General features: G+C 44.5%; 1 protein-coding gene across 4 annotated transcripts in view; it reads left to right on the plus strand.

The window, feature by feature from the left end:
* The window catches only part of AK2 (adenylate kinase 2), a 28,375-nt gene extending 21,736 nt beyond the window's left edge, over positions 1–6,639 (plus strand). For 2 of the 4 annotated variants that reach the window (XM_015134309.2, XM_015134321.2), the window contains exons 5-8: positions 924–996; positions 2,115–2,310; positions 3,366–3,434; positions 4,681–6,639. In XM_015134309.2, the coding sequence (XP_014989795.1) occupies positions 924–996; positions 2,115–2,310; positions 3,366–3,434; positions 4,681–4,685 (343 nt within the window). In that variant the 3' untranslated portion in view covers positions 4,686–6,639. 4 annotated transcript variants of the gene reach the window in all.
* Positions 6,640–15,881: the final 9,242 nt, after the last annotated feature.

The raw sequence follows: 15,881 nt of genomic DNA on the forward strand, positions 1-15,881 counted from the left end.
GCAGCTACCTGCTATACATTCAGTGCCAAATAAATGCCTTTTATTGAACTCTATATTCCATAACTTGTTTAATAAGTCATTTTTCCTGATGACTTGAATATTGCTAACCCTGGGTTAGGGTTAGCAGCCAGGCACATAGCAGCCAGGCTGCAATAAATATGACTCCCACACACTGCTCTTTTGCCATTCACAAATACCACTTTTGGTAAATGAAAGAAACCCCACTCTCCAAGTTCTCAAAATGGGATTGGTCTCAAGTACCAACCAAAATTCAAGTCATCAGGGTTAGCCTATCTTTTATCTGTGTGATCGAAAAGATGTGTTGCATTATCTGGCAGTGTTTGCATCCATGGGAATTATTTTTCCTGTTAGTACCTTCCTGGTTTTGTAACCAAACTAGGTTAGGAAATAGAGTTCATTTATTTGTCCTCTGTCCCCCATAGCACTTTGTACAAATCTGTTAAAGGATTATCACGTTTGTTATTTATTTCCACATTTGTCTCTCCCACTAAGCACTACTTGTGAACAGGGATCATTACTCATTGCTTTGTAGCCTCTGAATTCAGCTTAAGGCTTGAATGGGATACTTATTAATGTTTGTCGAGTAAATGGGTGAATAGAATAGATGGCTGTGTGAGACCAGCACCAGAGTTCCTTCTCTCAAGTCCTGAATTAGGTAGTTATGCCAGCCCGTTTACTCTTCAACCAGATACTCATGATAATGTTTGGTCAAAATAGAAAATATACTCTGCCACTGGCATAAGCTCTCCTGAAAGCCCAGTTATTTAGCTGGATTTTCTGTTGGGTGCTGGGTCCTTGCATCCAGGGTCCCTGTCTCTGCTTGTCATTCCGGAGCCCCCTAGAGTGGAGTGCAGGCGCGTACTATCAGTTAACCTAACTCATATTCATTTGCTGTCTTTCAGGCTGATTCACCCCAAGAGTGGCCGTTCCTACCATGAGGAGTTCAACCCTCCAAAAGAGCCCATGAAAGATGACGTATGTAAACTCAGACAAAAAATTTCCTTTTCTTTCCTTCTCCTTTCTTCACTGTTTTCTTTTTCCTTTATTCGTTCCATCTTCCTTTTATTTCTACCAATATTGCTAACTTAGTCATGAAAAATAACACTATCAAGTAAATCATGGCCTGTGTCAGATCTGTTCAGTGTCTCCTTAGGTGGTTTATTGCTTGGCCTCAAGGTTGCTACCAGTGGTGCCAGCTTTTTGCAGTGCCCAGATTGTACCTGTCTTCTGTCAAGAGCAGCCCCTTTCTGGCATCATGGCCACCTAAGTGATCAGCTAATCAGGAGAAGGTTTCTTAAAAGCCTAGAATTGGAGAGTGGGAAGAGTGTGGCACTGAAGAGAAGTTTGATGACCAGTCCTCCAGAAAAATATTCTTTTTATAGTTACTGCGGCTGTACTGTGTCCTGGGGTTTCATACATGGTCACTGCACCATTTGCCATAAAGAGTCTATATGGTCTGTTTTAAAGCATGCAGACAACAGTAAGAATTTCCTGGGTTTACCTTCGTCCTATGAAACAAGTTCATTAGGTCATCCAGGTTCTATAAATACAGGTTCCAGAGCCGTTATGGCAACATAGTCACATTTTGCAAAGCTGCTAATTCTGCCATTCAAAGTTCTTTCTCATTTTACTTGCCACTTTTAAAATGTTGATGGGTGACACTCTAGTACATATGCTAAATATTTAAGCAACTAAGATTACAACTGCTAATGTATCTTTGATTTTGATGTATTCTCCTGGTCTTAGGGGCCTTTGACTTCCTTACTTTTGACCCTAGAAGTGTTTATCTTAGAAGCTGGATCACCTGAGCACAAAGATGAGAAAGTTATTGCCTATCTTCCCCTCATGAGCCCCTTTCCTCACAGTTGGTGTTTCTGACAAACTCTCTGACTTCTGTTCACCAGCTGCTCTGCTCCTGGGAGTAGCAAGTTCTTCATTGGAGAGGGTCTGGATTGCTTGTCTTTGCTTCTGATGGGCTTTGGGAACAGACAGCATCCTGGGCAGAATGGTCCCATCTCAAATCTGCATCTGGCATGGAATAAGAAAACCTTGCTAACAGTCCCAGCCTTTCATTGCTGTCTTCCTATTCTCAGATCACTGGGGAACCCTTGATTCGTCGATCAGATGATAATGAGAAGGCCTTGAAAATCCGCCTGCAAGCTTACCACACTCAAACCACCCCGCTCATAGAGTACTACAGGAAACGGGGGATCCACTCCGCTATCGATGCATCCCAGACCCCTGATGTCGTGTTCGCAAGCATCCTAGCAGCCTTCTCCAAAGCCACATGTAAAGACTTGGTTATGTTTATCTAATGTTGGGTCCAAGAAGGAATTTCTTCCTATCTCTGTGAGGGAATGGGTGGGAATGATAGGACAGGCAAAGAGAAGCTTCCTCAGGCTAGCAAAAATATCATTTGATGTATTGATTAAAAAAGCACTTGCTTGATTTATCTTTGGCGTGTGTGCTACTCTCATCTCATCTGTGTGTATGTGTGTTGTGTGTGTGTGTGTGTACATATGTGTTCACTCTCCTACTTTCTAAGTTTTAGGCTAGGTTGCTTTACCAGCTGTTTACTTCTTTTTTGTTGTTGTTTTGAGACAGGGTTTCACTCTGCCACCCAGGCTGGAGTGCAGTGGTGTGATCTTGGTTCACAGCAACCTCTGCCTCCTGGGGCTCAAGCAATTCTCCCGCCTCAGCCTCCTGAGCAGCTGGGACTACAGGTGCACGCCATAACACCTGGCTAATTTTTGTACTTTTTGCAGAGACAGGGTTTTGCCAAGTTGCCAAGGCTGGTCTTGAACTCCTGGGCTTAAGCAATCCACCCGCCTTGGCCTCCCAAAGTGCCAGGATCACAGATGTGAGCCATCACATCCGGCCCAGCTGTTTACTTTAACCATACTTTTGATTTTATTTTTTGACCAAAATAAACTAACCCAGGTAATCTTCCAGGGGCCACAATTCCAAAACCTCATAGTATTTCTTCCATTTCCAGCAGCTGATTAGAAGTCCAGGATCATGTGAAGTCAGGCAGGGTCTCAGTTCCTGATGGTACATTATGGACAGAGAATTCCATTTGTTTTCTAACCCATAATGAAAACCCACATGAGTCAACATGTGAACAGGGATCATTAATTTTTTTCCCCTTAGGTGGAAGGAAAAAGGCGCTTACGTTGCAGGTTATAGAAATTACTGGGAGACGTCATAAAAAGAGCCAGGCCAAATTAGAATGTTTTTGTGATCTGCATCATGATGCTGAAAAGTAGCGATTATTTGGGAATTGGGTTTGAAAACTGAATTGTTGCCAGAGAATTAAACCAGGTGAAAGGTCCTTTTGAATTCAGATTGTCTTCTGAACATGGAGGCTGAGCATCTGAGAGCAGTCAAATCTACTTCCCCAAAGAGAGACGAGGGTAGGTTTATTTGCTTTTATTTTTAATGTTTGCCTCTGTTTCCAAGTGTCGACAAAACAGTGTGTGATCTATTCTTGGATTTATTTTGATCAGTATTTACTCAAACCCAGTCTCTCTCCAGGACATAAAACTGAAATCAGATATGTTCTTTTTAAGCCCAAACCCTCTGCCTTCTAGATCCAACCCTTCACCCCTAATTTTATGATGGCTATAGCCATGGACTTCCCCAAGAAAAGATCACCCGGAAATAAGACCACCTGTGACAGTAACCAGCTTTTATTCATAACCTTAGCTTCCCAACTATTGAGCATTTTCTAAGTTCCCTGCTATGTCTTTTGGTCTCTGGTTTGATTTGTGGCAAACAGATGAAGTAACAGACTACTATGAAGGACCACAAAAACAGCAGCCTCTGGAAAAACCATTAGAAAGTCAGTGGCAGATCCAGTAAATAATGTCGCCTGCCTCAGCATAATCTGCTGCTGACTCGATTTAGTGGGCTCTAAAGTGCCCAGCCTCCTTCTGACCTGAGCTCTCCTGCCATCTGTGAGACTACCAGAGGTCTTATCTGCCGTCCACATAGCAACTGGGCATGAGTACGTGGCCACCTTGCTTCCCTCTTTGCCTGGTCCAAGTGAATGTCTGCTGCCTCTGTCCTGCCTTGTCTTCCTGGCTCTAAACTAACTCCACCCACTCTTAATGGAAACTCAGTCTGGCTTTGTGTGTTTCTGGGAAGCACATGACTTCTGGGAATGGGCAAGGAAGAGGAGTGAAACAAAAACTGTCAGCGATGTGTGCCTGGCCTGGGATCCTTCTCTGGGTGACAGTGGCATCATGAATCTTGGAATCAGCTCCTCCCCTTGAACTAGGGACAATTGTAAGCACTTGGCCTCAAAGTTGAGGTCCCTGAATGTTTGCTAATTGAATATGCATGATCCTTGCCCAAATATTTGTCATCCATCCACATAGATTCATGTGTGCATACAACATGTGCAAGTAATATTTGGGCTGCCCATGAGAACTAGAAGATTCATAGGGAATGCATATACCCTTCTCAGAATGGTTAGAATTCTGTTTTTGCTTTGTTTAATTCCAGAGTCTTAGCCTCAGCAGGTTCTGCTTTTACCTGTCAGAGAAATGTCCAGTGTTTAATGCATTTGGTTGCTGGGGCTTACATGCCAGCCTCCTTTGATATGTACTTGGTTTTTAAAAACCCATTTTGTTCTCTCTTGTTTCCTCTCTATTTCAGCCTAGTATCAGAAGGCCAGGCGAGACTACACCACTGCTCATCACCCTGCGGCGTGATCCCTGCTCTTAGGTGCTGGGCAGAAGGGAAGGGTGGTCAGGGTGAGGATGGTGAGGGAGGGCTGGTGAGGGGCTCAAAGGAATAGTTGGAACAACAGCAGTGTTATTGTAGTGTGGCAGTTTCTTTTATACATAGGCGGGAGTTTTTAAAGTGTAAGGGAAAAATTAATTTTTTAAAAAATACCATGCTTGGAGGGTGGGGGTAGAAATAGAGAGATACAGTATTATTTCTAAGGAATCGGGTTTTCATTTACTCTGGACTGGTGAAAATATTTTTTAAAGCCAGTGCACTAAGACCTCAGCTTTTATCTCAGAACCCCATGGGTTCCAGACCAAGAGTACAGGAAATCAAATTGTTGTCCTGTGTGTCTATAGCTTGCAACAGGGAGGCTTTGATTACTGACCCTGGTTCCACACACTGTAAGATCAAAAAACCGTCTCCACATTTGAAAGAGATGTAAGGTGTATTCATAGGGATGGTGGCTCAACAAATCAAGCATACTGGAATCAAGGGGAGGGGGAAGGGAATGGAATGGAAAGGGAGGCTGATTCCCTTCCCCTGACTTACCACTGATTTACTAGGCTACCTACTCTCATGAGTAACCTCTCACAGCTACACAGCACATGCCACAATCCTATGCTCTTGCCTTCTTTTATCTGCAGTGTGTGAAGGGACTCTTTTAAATAAATGAGCAAGTGTCCTAAGCTATGTCATCCAAAGATTGTCCTTTCCATTATCAAATCCTGTGACTGGGATCACTCAACAGCACTGTGATGTATTATTTTCAATGAGGTGCCTTTCTTAACTGACCAAATGCTGCCTTGTTTGGCCCCTAAATCAATAAAATGTTAAAATTTGTATCCCCTGTTGTGGCATTTTTTAAGATAATCTAAGCTAGAAAAATGATACTGAATTCTGGACCTGGCTTGGAAGGAAAAGAAGCCCTTTCTTATGGTCACTGACAGCTATGTGGTAGGGAGGTCCAAGTATGTGCACATAAGATAAGCTTGCAACCTCTGGACCTTCAGCTCCTATGCAGGCTTTTCTTGAGCCCAGAGACAAGGCAGCTTGGTCTAGTGGAGCTAGCACTGTGCTTGGAGTTTAGGGGACCTAGGACAAATCCCAGCCAGTTAGTTATTCATTCTGCTCCTGTTTCCTCAGCTGAAAAAGGAAGTTGGTTATGCCACCTTCTTGGCCTTAATGGCATTAAATGAAATTTATAGGAAGAAGGTTTTTGCTCAGTACCTGGCACGCAACAGACAATGGATAAATGTTAGTTGGATCCAGATATACACAGAAAAATACCTGCTTCCTGCCAGACTGGATAATTGTTGAATGGGCACTTGTCCATAGTCTAGAAAGCCAGTGCTTCTAATCCCTAAGCCAGATCTTTGACTACCTTTTCAGTTGCTTCTTTAGCACTCTTTGTTGCTTCTCTGTGTGTCCTAGTTTAAATTCATTTCCTCTCCAGCAAAAGTGAGCTTAAATCATTTGTCCAAACTAAAGCTCTTATGCTTTTGGAAGGGCTGCCTTTGCAAGTGAGTTTTCTGAGAAATGACTGTTGTTCCCAAAACAAGAGGGAGCTGGCTGGAAGCACCACTATTCTTCTTTAGGCATCTTGTTACAGAGAGAGGCAGGATCTTCACTGACATATTAAATCCTGTTCCCTGAACCAGCCCCTCCTTCTTCTGCTCCACTTCCTCACCTCTGCAGAGTCATTTTCAGGTGTCAACCTTACTGATTTGCACTGATCTGTTTGTTCCCTGAGCTTTTTAAATGCCCTATGAAAATTTTCTTTCCTCCGTCGGTCATCATGCATCCAATTGCGGGGAAATGTTTGTCAAACCAGCCTGCGAAGCAGCATGGTGTAGTGAGAAGAATAAACAGAGAAGACTGGGTGAACTATTGTTTGTTTGCTTCTTTGGGCCTGGGTTTCCTCTTCCAATCTGCAAACCAAGAATGCAGACTAGTCCTACCACTCCCAGAAGACTGACGTTATGCCAGGTACTATGCAAAGGCTTCATGTAACCCTCGACTTCAGGTAACCCTCACACAGCACCCTGTGGAGTCAGAACTGTCCTTCACTTTTATAGGTGAGGAAACCAGACTCAGAGAGGTGAAGTGGCATTCCTGAGGTCATGCATAAGAGGCAGTCAGGACTGAAACACAGTCTCTAACACTTATCTGTCCCCTTGACCTTGTTGCTGAAGTGATTTAATTACTTGCATAGCTCTGCAGACAGGAAGGGCTGCTCTGAATAAGAGCTCTTTTCCATGGACACTCAGCACTGCCAGAACTGATTTTAAAGAAGTCACTGCCGGCTCTGAGGGCCTAGGGTATGTGTCTTAGGATCTCCTGTGTGCACAAAGTGTCACTGATAGAACACAGCAGGATGGAAAGCAGCCTCTTCAGAAGCCTCACAAGTCTTCCCTCAGATGAAGACAGAGCGAGTCAGAAGACAGATTTCAACAGCAACTTCACCATGCGAACTTGGGCAAGTTATCTCACCTCATCAGTAGAATGGGAATGATCCCTATCCCTCAAAGGTGCTGATGACATTAGTGACCAAGATACTCATGTGGGTTGGACTGCCCAGGACACAGCAAATGCTTGGTAAACACAGATGGAATTCAGAGGGAAAATGTAGGCATTGATGAAAGTTGTCTTACTGACCATCTGGAACCAGGCTAAGGATCGCCTAGAAATCAAACCTCTGAAATTATATGCAGAATTCTTTATGTGTTTTCATAATTAATAATAGTCTAACGTATTAAATGCTTAACTGTGTGGGAGGTTCTGCATACATTATCTCATTTATTCTTCTCAATAACCCCATGGAGGTAAGTACTGCTATTATCTTTATGTCTGTGGACTTTGAGGTTCAGACATCTGATAATGGCAGAACCAGAGCATGAGCCCAAGTCTGGCTCCACACCCCAACCTCTTACCACTGTACCAATTGCTTTGACACTTTGCTGGGGAGAGAGGAAATGATCTCAAAGACACTCATGATACAGAAAAGGCTATGAGCCATGGATCTAAACAAAAGGAGAAACTCGAGTAGGTTTGCTGTGTTACAGTGAAGGACCTGCCACAGGTAAGAAGACCTTTTTCTATTTTGTCATCCTCTGTTGTTTCCTTATTGTTGGTACTCAAGCTCCAATGTGCTGGATTTGCATAGCTCCTAGAATCACCCATATTCCAGAAAGGCCGGAGGGGCGAGTTATGTTGGGGGAAAGGAGCTGGTTCCCATCCCCTGTCCTCCACGACTGTCTCCTGGTTCTGGAAAAGGTGGCCAGGGGAGGGTGTGTATGCAGGCTCTTGAGGCACAGGCAGCTCTCTCAGACTACAGCTCTGTGTGGCTGATGGTGTTGCATTATTCATAACTCCAGAGGGAGCAGTGTGCTTCTGATGTCTTGGGAATGCAGCAGCTCTGTCTTTAGAGTCATCCATGGCAGTGTGATGATGAGCTGCTCTCACAGAGGACCCCTTCCAGGTGCCCAGTCCAGATTGAGGTGCCCCCAGCAGAAAGCAGGTGGGAATGGAAAGACAAAGTATCAAAGGGCAAGACAACATGGGTCTAGATCCTGTGCAGATAGTCCTCAAGCCAATAAGCCAAACAGATCTGCATTTTGGGGGTAAAGTTGCTATGGAGCAAATAATTTGATTGTGTGGTGTTCTGTAAGGGTTTTCCAGACAAATTCCTCTGAGCTTAGCTAGGAGTTCATTATGCTTCCTGTTTAGCTGGTCTTCTTTCTTCTACTAGATAAGAAATGCTTCATTTTTGGCCGAGCACAGTAGCTCATGCCTGTAATCCCAGCACTTTGGGAGGCTGGGGTATGTGGATCACAAGGTCAGGAGTTTGAGACTACCCTGGCCAACATGGTGAAACCCTGTCTCTACTAAATATACCAAAAAAATCAGCTGGGCGTGGTGGCATGCACCTGTAATAGCAACTATTCGGGAGTTTGAGGCAGGAGAATTGCTTGAACCCGGGAGGCGTAGGTTGCAGTGAGCTGAGATCGTACCATTGCACTCCAGCCTAGGCGACAGGGTGAGACTCCGTCTCAAAAAAAAAAAAAGAAATGCTTCATTTTCTACTGTTTTCCTTCTTGCCCTGGCTGTGAGGAAACTCAAAACTATGTCTTGTGTTCAGTTGTTAATCATTCCTCAGCCATGGTTTCTTAATGAAATTCCAACGCCAGCCCAATCTTAGTTCTGTGTTTAGCATTTTTGTACTCATGTGTGTTGTAAACTGCCTTGAGTCTATTTTGGAAGAGAAGCAGAGTGTAAAGGAAGGGCTAGTTATGCAGTACAGGAGGTCACACTGCAGAGAAGAAGGTAGCTTTGTGAAGGAGGTGGGATCTGGGTGACTCCATGCAGAGGGTGGCAGCATTCCAGCTGAGGGCACAGCACAAGGGAAGGTACAGCGGCCACTGGTGCTCTGGGCTGCTTTAACCTCAAGCGGGGGTCTCAAGCAGGGGTCCCCAACTCCCAGGCCACGACTACCACCAGCAGGAGGTGAGCGACAGGCAAGTGAGCATTACCGCCTGAGCTCCACCTCCTGTCAGATCAGCAGTGGCATTAGATTCTCATAGAAGCACAAACCCTATTGTGAACTGTGCATGCGAGGAATGTGTAGGTTGCCTGCTCCTTGTGAGAATCTAATTAATGCCTGATTATCTGAGGTGGAACAGTTTCATCCTGGTCTGTGGAAAAATTGTCTTCCACGAAACTAGTCCCTGGTGCCAAAAATGTTGGGGACTGCTGACCTAGAGAACCCCTACCAGAGTTCTTGGGAAATCTGTATCTGGTTAGAGATAAGTTTTCAAACAAAGCACAGTGACCGTAGAAGGGAAGCTTTTCAACTCATGAATAATGTCAAGAATGCAGAAGAGCAAAAGACAAGGATATGTACATAGAGATTTGATGGGCCGCTTTAAGCTCATCCCATGTGCCACTCTTCCTCCCTCCCCTAAACACACCACAGTCTGTGCTTTGACCGTGAATCAGGCAATCCTTTGCTGTGGGGCTGAAGTGGGGGAAGTGCCTCAGTTTTACTGTCGGCTCTCTTTTCCAGTCATGTGTCTAGTGGTGTGGGCATGAGTTCTGGGGATGACAAAGATGGTCTGTGGTTAGATCTTGGCCCTGACAGTAGCTTACTGTGTGCCTTGAGGGAGACACTTAACCTGTAAGCCTCAATGAACTCATCTGTAAAATGAGGGTCATAGCACTCATCTAGAAGAGTGGTGAAGTTCATATGAATTGAGAAATAGCAGCTACCCAATAAATGATCCTTTCTATGTCGTTTCCCAAGGCCATTTGCTGAGGAAAAAAGGACCTTACCATGGCTACCAGCTATTTCAGAATAGGTATCTTTACCCATTCCCATTCCTCAGTGGCACCTCATCCCCCTGGAATTCTGTACCAAACCCGAACAGGTTGCTTTTCACTGAGGTGTTTCCTGAGCTACCAAATGTGCCCCTGAGTGGAGATGGGAATCAGTGTTATCTTCCCCAGGGATGCTGATTCTACTCCAGGCTGGCAGGAGACATTGTGGTCCTGACACGGCAGCCAACCAGATAGCGATGGTCTTGTCACCCGCAAAGCTTACTGAGAGTAGGACATTCTGTAGTTGAAGATGAGGGGCACACCTTCAACTGTTGAAACCATACCTTGGCCTAGCTGTACCTGCTCCTATCTTGAGGCCAAAATAGGAGGGAGCACAAAAGATCATGATGGGGTACATGTTCAACACCAGTGAGGTGCTGGAGTGGGCCGAGAGAGTCTTTAGTGAGAATATGTTGGCTCATGTTTTGGAAATTTTTGAAAATTGTCCTGTGGTAAGGGAATGAGAACAGTGCCTCTCTCTTCGTGCTGTTGACAGGATGAGTTCATGTCTATCAGGTGTTTTAGAACAGTGATGCCCATAGTGCTCAGTAAGTGTTTCCTAGCTAGCAGCTCTGGCTCAGCAATTCCAGTTTGTACATGTACCCCAAGGAAATGACTAAGTATGTGCAGAAAGCATTCTTTATAACAGGGTTAGAATTGGAAACAACCTAAATTTCCAACAAAAGGGGAGATTGGCTGATTCATTCATGGGATGGAATCATATGTGATCACGAAATAAGTCATTTTAAGACAGAAAGATTTTATGATAAATGTATTAAGTGAATAAACAAAGGTTTTAAAACAATACAGAATGGAATTTGCTTTTTTTTTTTTCCTCGTGGAGACAGGATCTCCATATGTTGTCCAGGCTGGTCTTGTGCACCACCATGTCTGGGTAAAGAATGGATCTATTTTTAAAAGGAAACATTGTATTTTGGAGTAATTTTAAGTTTATAGAAAGGTTCTAAAAATAGTATAGAGAGTTTCTGTATATACTTCACCTAGTTTCCCCTAATGTTAACATTTTACTTGAGTATGGTACATTTGTCAAAACTAAGAGATTAACATTGGTACATTACTAGACTGACAGTATTTGGTTTTCACTAGCTTTTCCACTAATGTCTTTTCCATCCAGGCTCCATTGCATTTGGTATTTTTTTTTTTTAAATTTAAAAGTTTATGTACATAGAAAAGCATCTGGGTACATATAGGTGAAAATATTAACAATGATCATAACTGAGTGGTTGAACTAAGGGACATTTTTGTTTTAAAATTTTTAGTATGTCTTCTAATTTTTCTGTGTTTAACATGTCACATACTTTTAAAATACAAAACTAACAACTCAGGCTGAGTTGGTGCCCTCTGATTACCACTTGTATGGCTATACTGTGTATGTTTAGCTGAGTCCTTTCAAGACTCAGCTAAAGAGGGCAATAAGTCTGCCTCATCCCTCTTTCCCTATCATGCAGCCCAGGGCCAGGCATGGGAGGAGGCACTGATAATGTCTAGTTCAATAATGGGTGAAGTCAGAGAGTTTATTGCTACCAACTCTTAGAGATTAACTAGTCTTAGCACTCTTTTACAGCTTAAGGAAACCCAGGCTTATGTTTCCCCAGTTTAGTGACCCCAGCAGGACAGGACCTGTTTTTAAAGTTTGCAGTCTCAGGGCTGACTTTTATGCCCATCGCTGAATTAGTTGCTGTGGCCAGGTGCATGGAATATGCCTCTTGGCCAGTCTTGGGTCCACTGACCAGGCCTTTAGATGGCTTCTCAAAGAAAAGTCAGGGTTCTGCTATCCAAAGGAGGTAAGATGGATACTGAGGAAGTTAAATACAACATCAGAGCCATCCCCTAAACACAGGCATTTTAATCTCCAATTCTTTTTGCCATACTATACATCATGCTTGGGCTCCCTGATGAGAATAGTACCACATTAATGCTATTCATTGTTAAATCCTAGCATCCAGCACAGTACTTGTATATAGCAGGGACCTAGTCAACATATAAGTGAATATATACATCTTTTGGTGACCTAAACAAAATCATTTAACTAGATGTTTAAATCAGAATGCTTTGAGTTGTAAATAACAGAAAACTGGCTTAATAAAGGACATTTGTTGACTCATGCAACTGAAAGTCTAGTGGAGCCCAGCAGTCAGGCATGGTGTGGTCAGGATTTCACTTATGTGCCAATCTCATGACTGCCCCCTTGGTATCATCAGGCTTGTCTCTCTCATGGTAGCAAAATGACTGCAGCAGTTCCAGACGTCACATCAGTACTCCACAACATCCAGAACAAGAGAGAAAATACAGAGACCCTGTATCACAGAATTCCCAGCGAAAGTCCTGAGAGTCACTGAACTGAATAAGATTACATGCCCACCTCTGAATCAGCAATTAGTGGCAAGGGTTGTTTACTGGCTTAGCCTAGATCATGTGCCTTGCCCTTATAATTGGGGGGATTGGGGAGGGAGAAAGTAGAATCAGCTTCCCTGAAACTACATGGATTCCTATTGGGAACTGAGACTTTGGGGAAGGGGAAAGCAGTCCGGATCCTGAGGATGTAACCAACAGGAATCCAGCTCGATTGAATACCCTGAATTGTGTGGCATAAATAAGGGCTGCAGGAGTTAGAGGGCAATGAGTGAAGGTTGCAGCAGTCAGAGCAGGGAGGCTTCATGGAGGAGTATGAGAGACTGGAGCCAAACCCTGAAGAGATAAAAGATTTGGGCAGTGGGGTAGGGAGGTGGAAAGGAAGGAGCATTTTCCATGTGCCAGACATCATGCTGAACCCTCTGTATGCCAGGCATGGTGGATCACCTGAGGTCAGGAGTTCGAGACAAGATTAGCCAACATGGCGATACCCCGTCTCTACAAAAATACAAAAATTAGCCAGGCATGGTGGTGTACTCCTTTAGTCCCAGCTACTCAGGAGACTGAGGTGGGGGAATTGCCTGAACCTGGGAGGCAGAGGTTGCAGTGAGCCAAGATTGTGCCACTGCACTCCAGCCTGGGCGATAAAGCAAAACTCCATCTCAAAAAAAAAAATTCTCCGTATGCATTATCTCAATTAACCCTTACAGTGACCTGCAAGTTTGGTATCATCATTATCCCCATTTTACAGATGAGAAACTGAAACCCAGGGGTCACATAGCAAGTGTTGAGGTTGAGACTGGGACCCAGCCTGTCTGGCTGAGAAGCTTGTGCCTAGAGCTATGAAGCTGGTAGGTAAAGTAGACAGTGGTCACCTGGGAAGTTTGCATTAGTGAAGGAAGTGGCCTGACCTCAGGTCATCACAGAGGTAGTGCAGAATGTGAAGTTCTTCCCTCAGCTGTGCTGATTTCAGGGCAGCAGGGATCAGAACCAAAGCACAGTTCCTTTGAAAGTTTGCCAAACTCTGACCTTAACTATGTGAAACCTTGTGCCTTCCCTCCTCACCAGATGGATTCTTCAGACCAGGTGTAGGTCCTGGTTCTGCTCCTCACTTAGGTGGCCTTGAATGTATCACTCACACTCTTTGAGCCTCAGTTTCTCTATTTGCAAAATAGACACAGTAATACCACATGTATTCAACAGATTTACTCTTGCCTTATCTTTGCTGGGCCTGGGAGACCAAGAAACAAAGATGAATGAGACATTGCCTGCCCCCAAGGACCTCTCAGTCTAGCAGAGGAGATGGGTATAAAATCGGAGAGACTTGTGGAGAGCAGTGGAAAACAGATCAGGAAGTGATCAACTTAGCTTAAGTGGATCTGGGAAGGCCTCAAAGTAGGGAACATCTGAGCCACACCTTGAAGGGTTAGTAGGAGTTTGCCAGGCAGCCACTGAGGGCAGAGTTTTGTGAGAATCAGATAAGCTGTGTCAAATTAAATGTGTTTTATAAATTGGGCTGCCTTTCCCTTCTAGGTTCATACCTCAGCTTGCATTGCTGCTGTAGGAAACAAAGAAATGCCCTAGAAACCCCTCCCTGGGCCAAGAGTTCCTAGAATTAGGGACCGGGGAAGAGTTTTGCCTGCATGCTAAAGTCTAGGCTCATCATCTTGCCACACAAGGCCTGTCTGGCTTCATGTTTCTCTTAATTTTACGTTCACGCAAAACAACCACCTAGAGTTCCATGAAATCAGTACCTCCCTGTTTCTCCTCCTATGTCTCCTTCCTCTCCACACCCACCTGGCAACCTCTAATTTGTCTCCTGGAAATGTGATTGGCCCACACTCCATTCATGCAGCCTCTGCACTCTTTTATTTGTAAATACATGGACTCATCTTCTCCAGGGGACTGGGGCTCCTTCAAAGACAAAGAGTAGGTCCCAGTCTCCACCCTGCCATGCCTAGCACCGACTGATCAGGGCTGCATCTCTGATGCAGGGATGGGTAGTTAGGAGTCTCACTTCTTCCACAAACATTGAGGTTCTGCCACAGGCCTGCTGGCATCGAGTCAGGCAAAAAGAATTCAGGAAGCAAAGGGTACAATCCAACCCTGGAAGCATTCACAGTCCAGAGAGAAACTCACATGTAAACAGTCCATTGTAATACTGGGTGATGTGTGCTGGGATGAAAGGATATCTGGAGCATGAAGGGGACACAGGAGAGATCAACTACTTTGGGCACACAGGAAATTGAGCAGGAATCTGCTAGGTGGTGAAAGAAAGACACTAGAGCTTGTACGAGGCATGGAAGCATGAAAAAGCACAGCAGGTTCCAGGGTCAGTATGCGTATGGCTGAAGGAACTTGGGAAGAATGGAAGTGGGTGGGAGAAGCAGCTAGGGAAGCAGGCAGAGGACAAGGAAGAGCAGACCTTACTGTCATGCGAAGGGTTTGGACACATTTTAGAGCCCGTTATTGAAGCTTTTCAAGCAGGGAAGGGATGATGTAGTCAGTTTGTGTTTTAATGTGGAGTAGGAGAGAGAGGCCAGGGGTGTTCTGTTAGCCCAAGGATTTTGGCCACTTAATAGTATTAACAACAGTTAACACTTAACTCTGATTACTCTCTGCAGGCCCCATTCTAATTACCTTATGCATTTATTTTATTTTATATTTTTGACATAGAGCCTTACTATGTTGCCCAGGCTGGAGTGTGGTGGCATAATCTCCACTCACTGCAACCTGCACCTCCTGGGTTCAAGTGATTCTCATGCCTCAGCCTCCCAAGTAACTGAGACTGTAGGCGCACACCACCATGCCCAGCTAATTTTTATATTTTTAGTAAAGATGGGGTTTCACCATGTTGGCCGGGCTGGTCTCGAACTCCTGGCCTCAAGCAGTCCACTCACCTTGGCCTCCCAAAGTGCTGGGATTACAGGCATGAGCCACCATGCCCAGCCACCTTACGCATTTTAAATGATTTCATTCTCCTAGGGCCCTATGAGACAGATACTATTATTCTCCCGTTAAGGTTCAAAAACTGAGGCATAAAAAAATTAAATAACTTGCATAACTTGGTAAATGGCGGGCCTGACTGCACTCTGACTGGCGCACTTCAGGGCCTGTGCTTTTAGTTACTGTGCTGGGTAGGATCTCATCATCGTCACAGTAATAATGATATGCTAATGAACACTTGTCGAACTCATATTCCATACTGTGTTTTGCTCTGTGGGCTGCAGATTGTTACCTCGGGTTTAACCAGATTCTAATCAGGTTGGCAAGGACACTGTCCACCTGGGAGACCAGCCTCAGAGCCCACAGTCCAATAGAGACGCTACTCCAGGTCTTGCTGTGTCTGAGCTGCCCATAGGGAAGTGGCCTGGCCACCT

The sequence above is a fragment of the Macaca mulatta genome, chromosome 1 (assembly GCF_049350105.2).
Source record: "Macaca mulatta isolate MMU2019108-1 chromosome 1, T2T-MMU8v2.0, whole genome shotgun sequence".
Lineage (NCBI taxonomy): Eukaryota > Metazoa > Chordata > Mammalia > Primates > Cercopithecidae > Macaca > Macaca mulatta.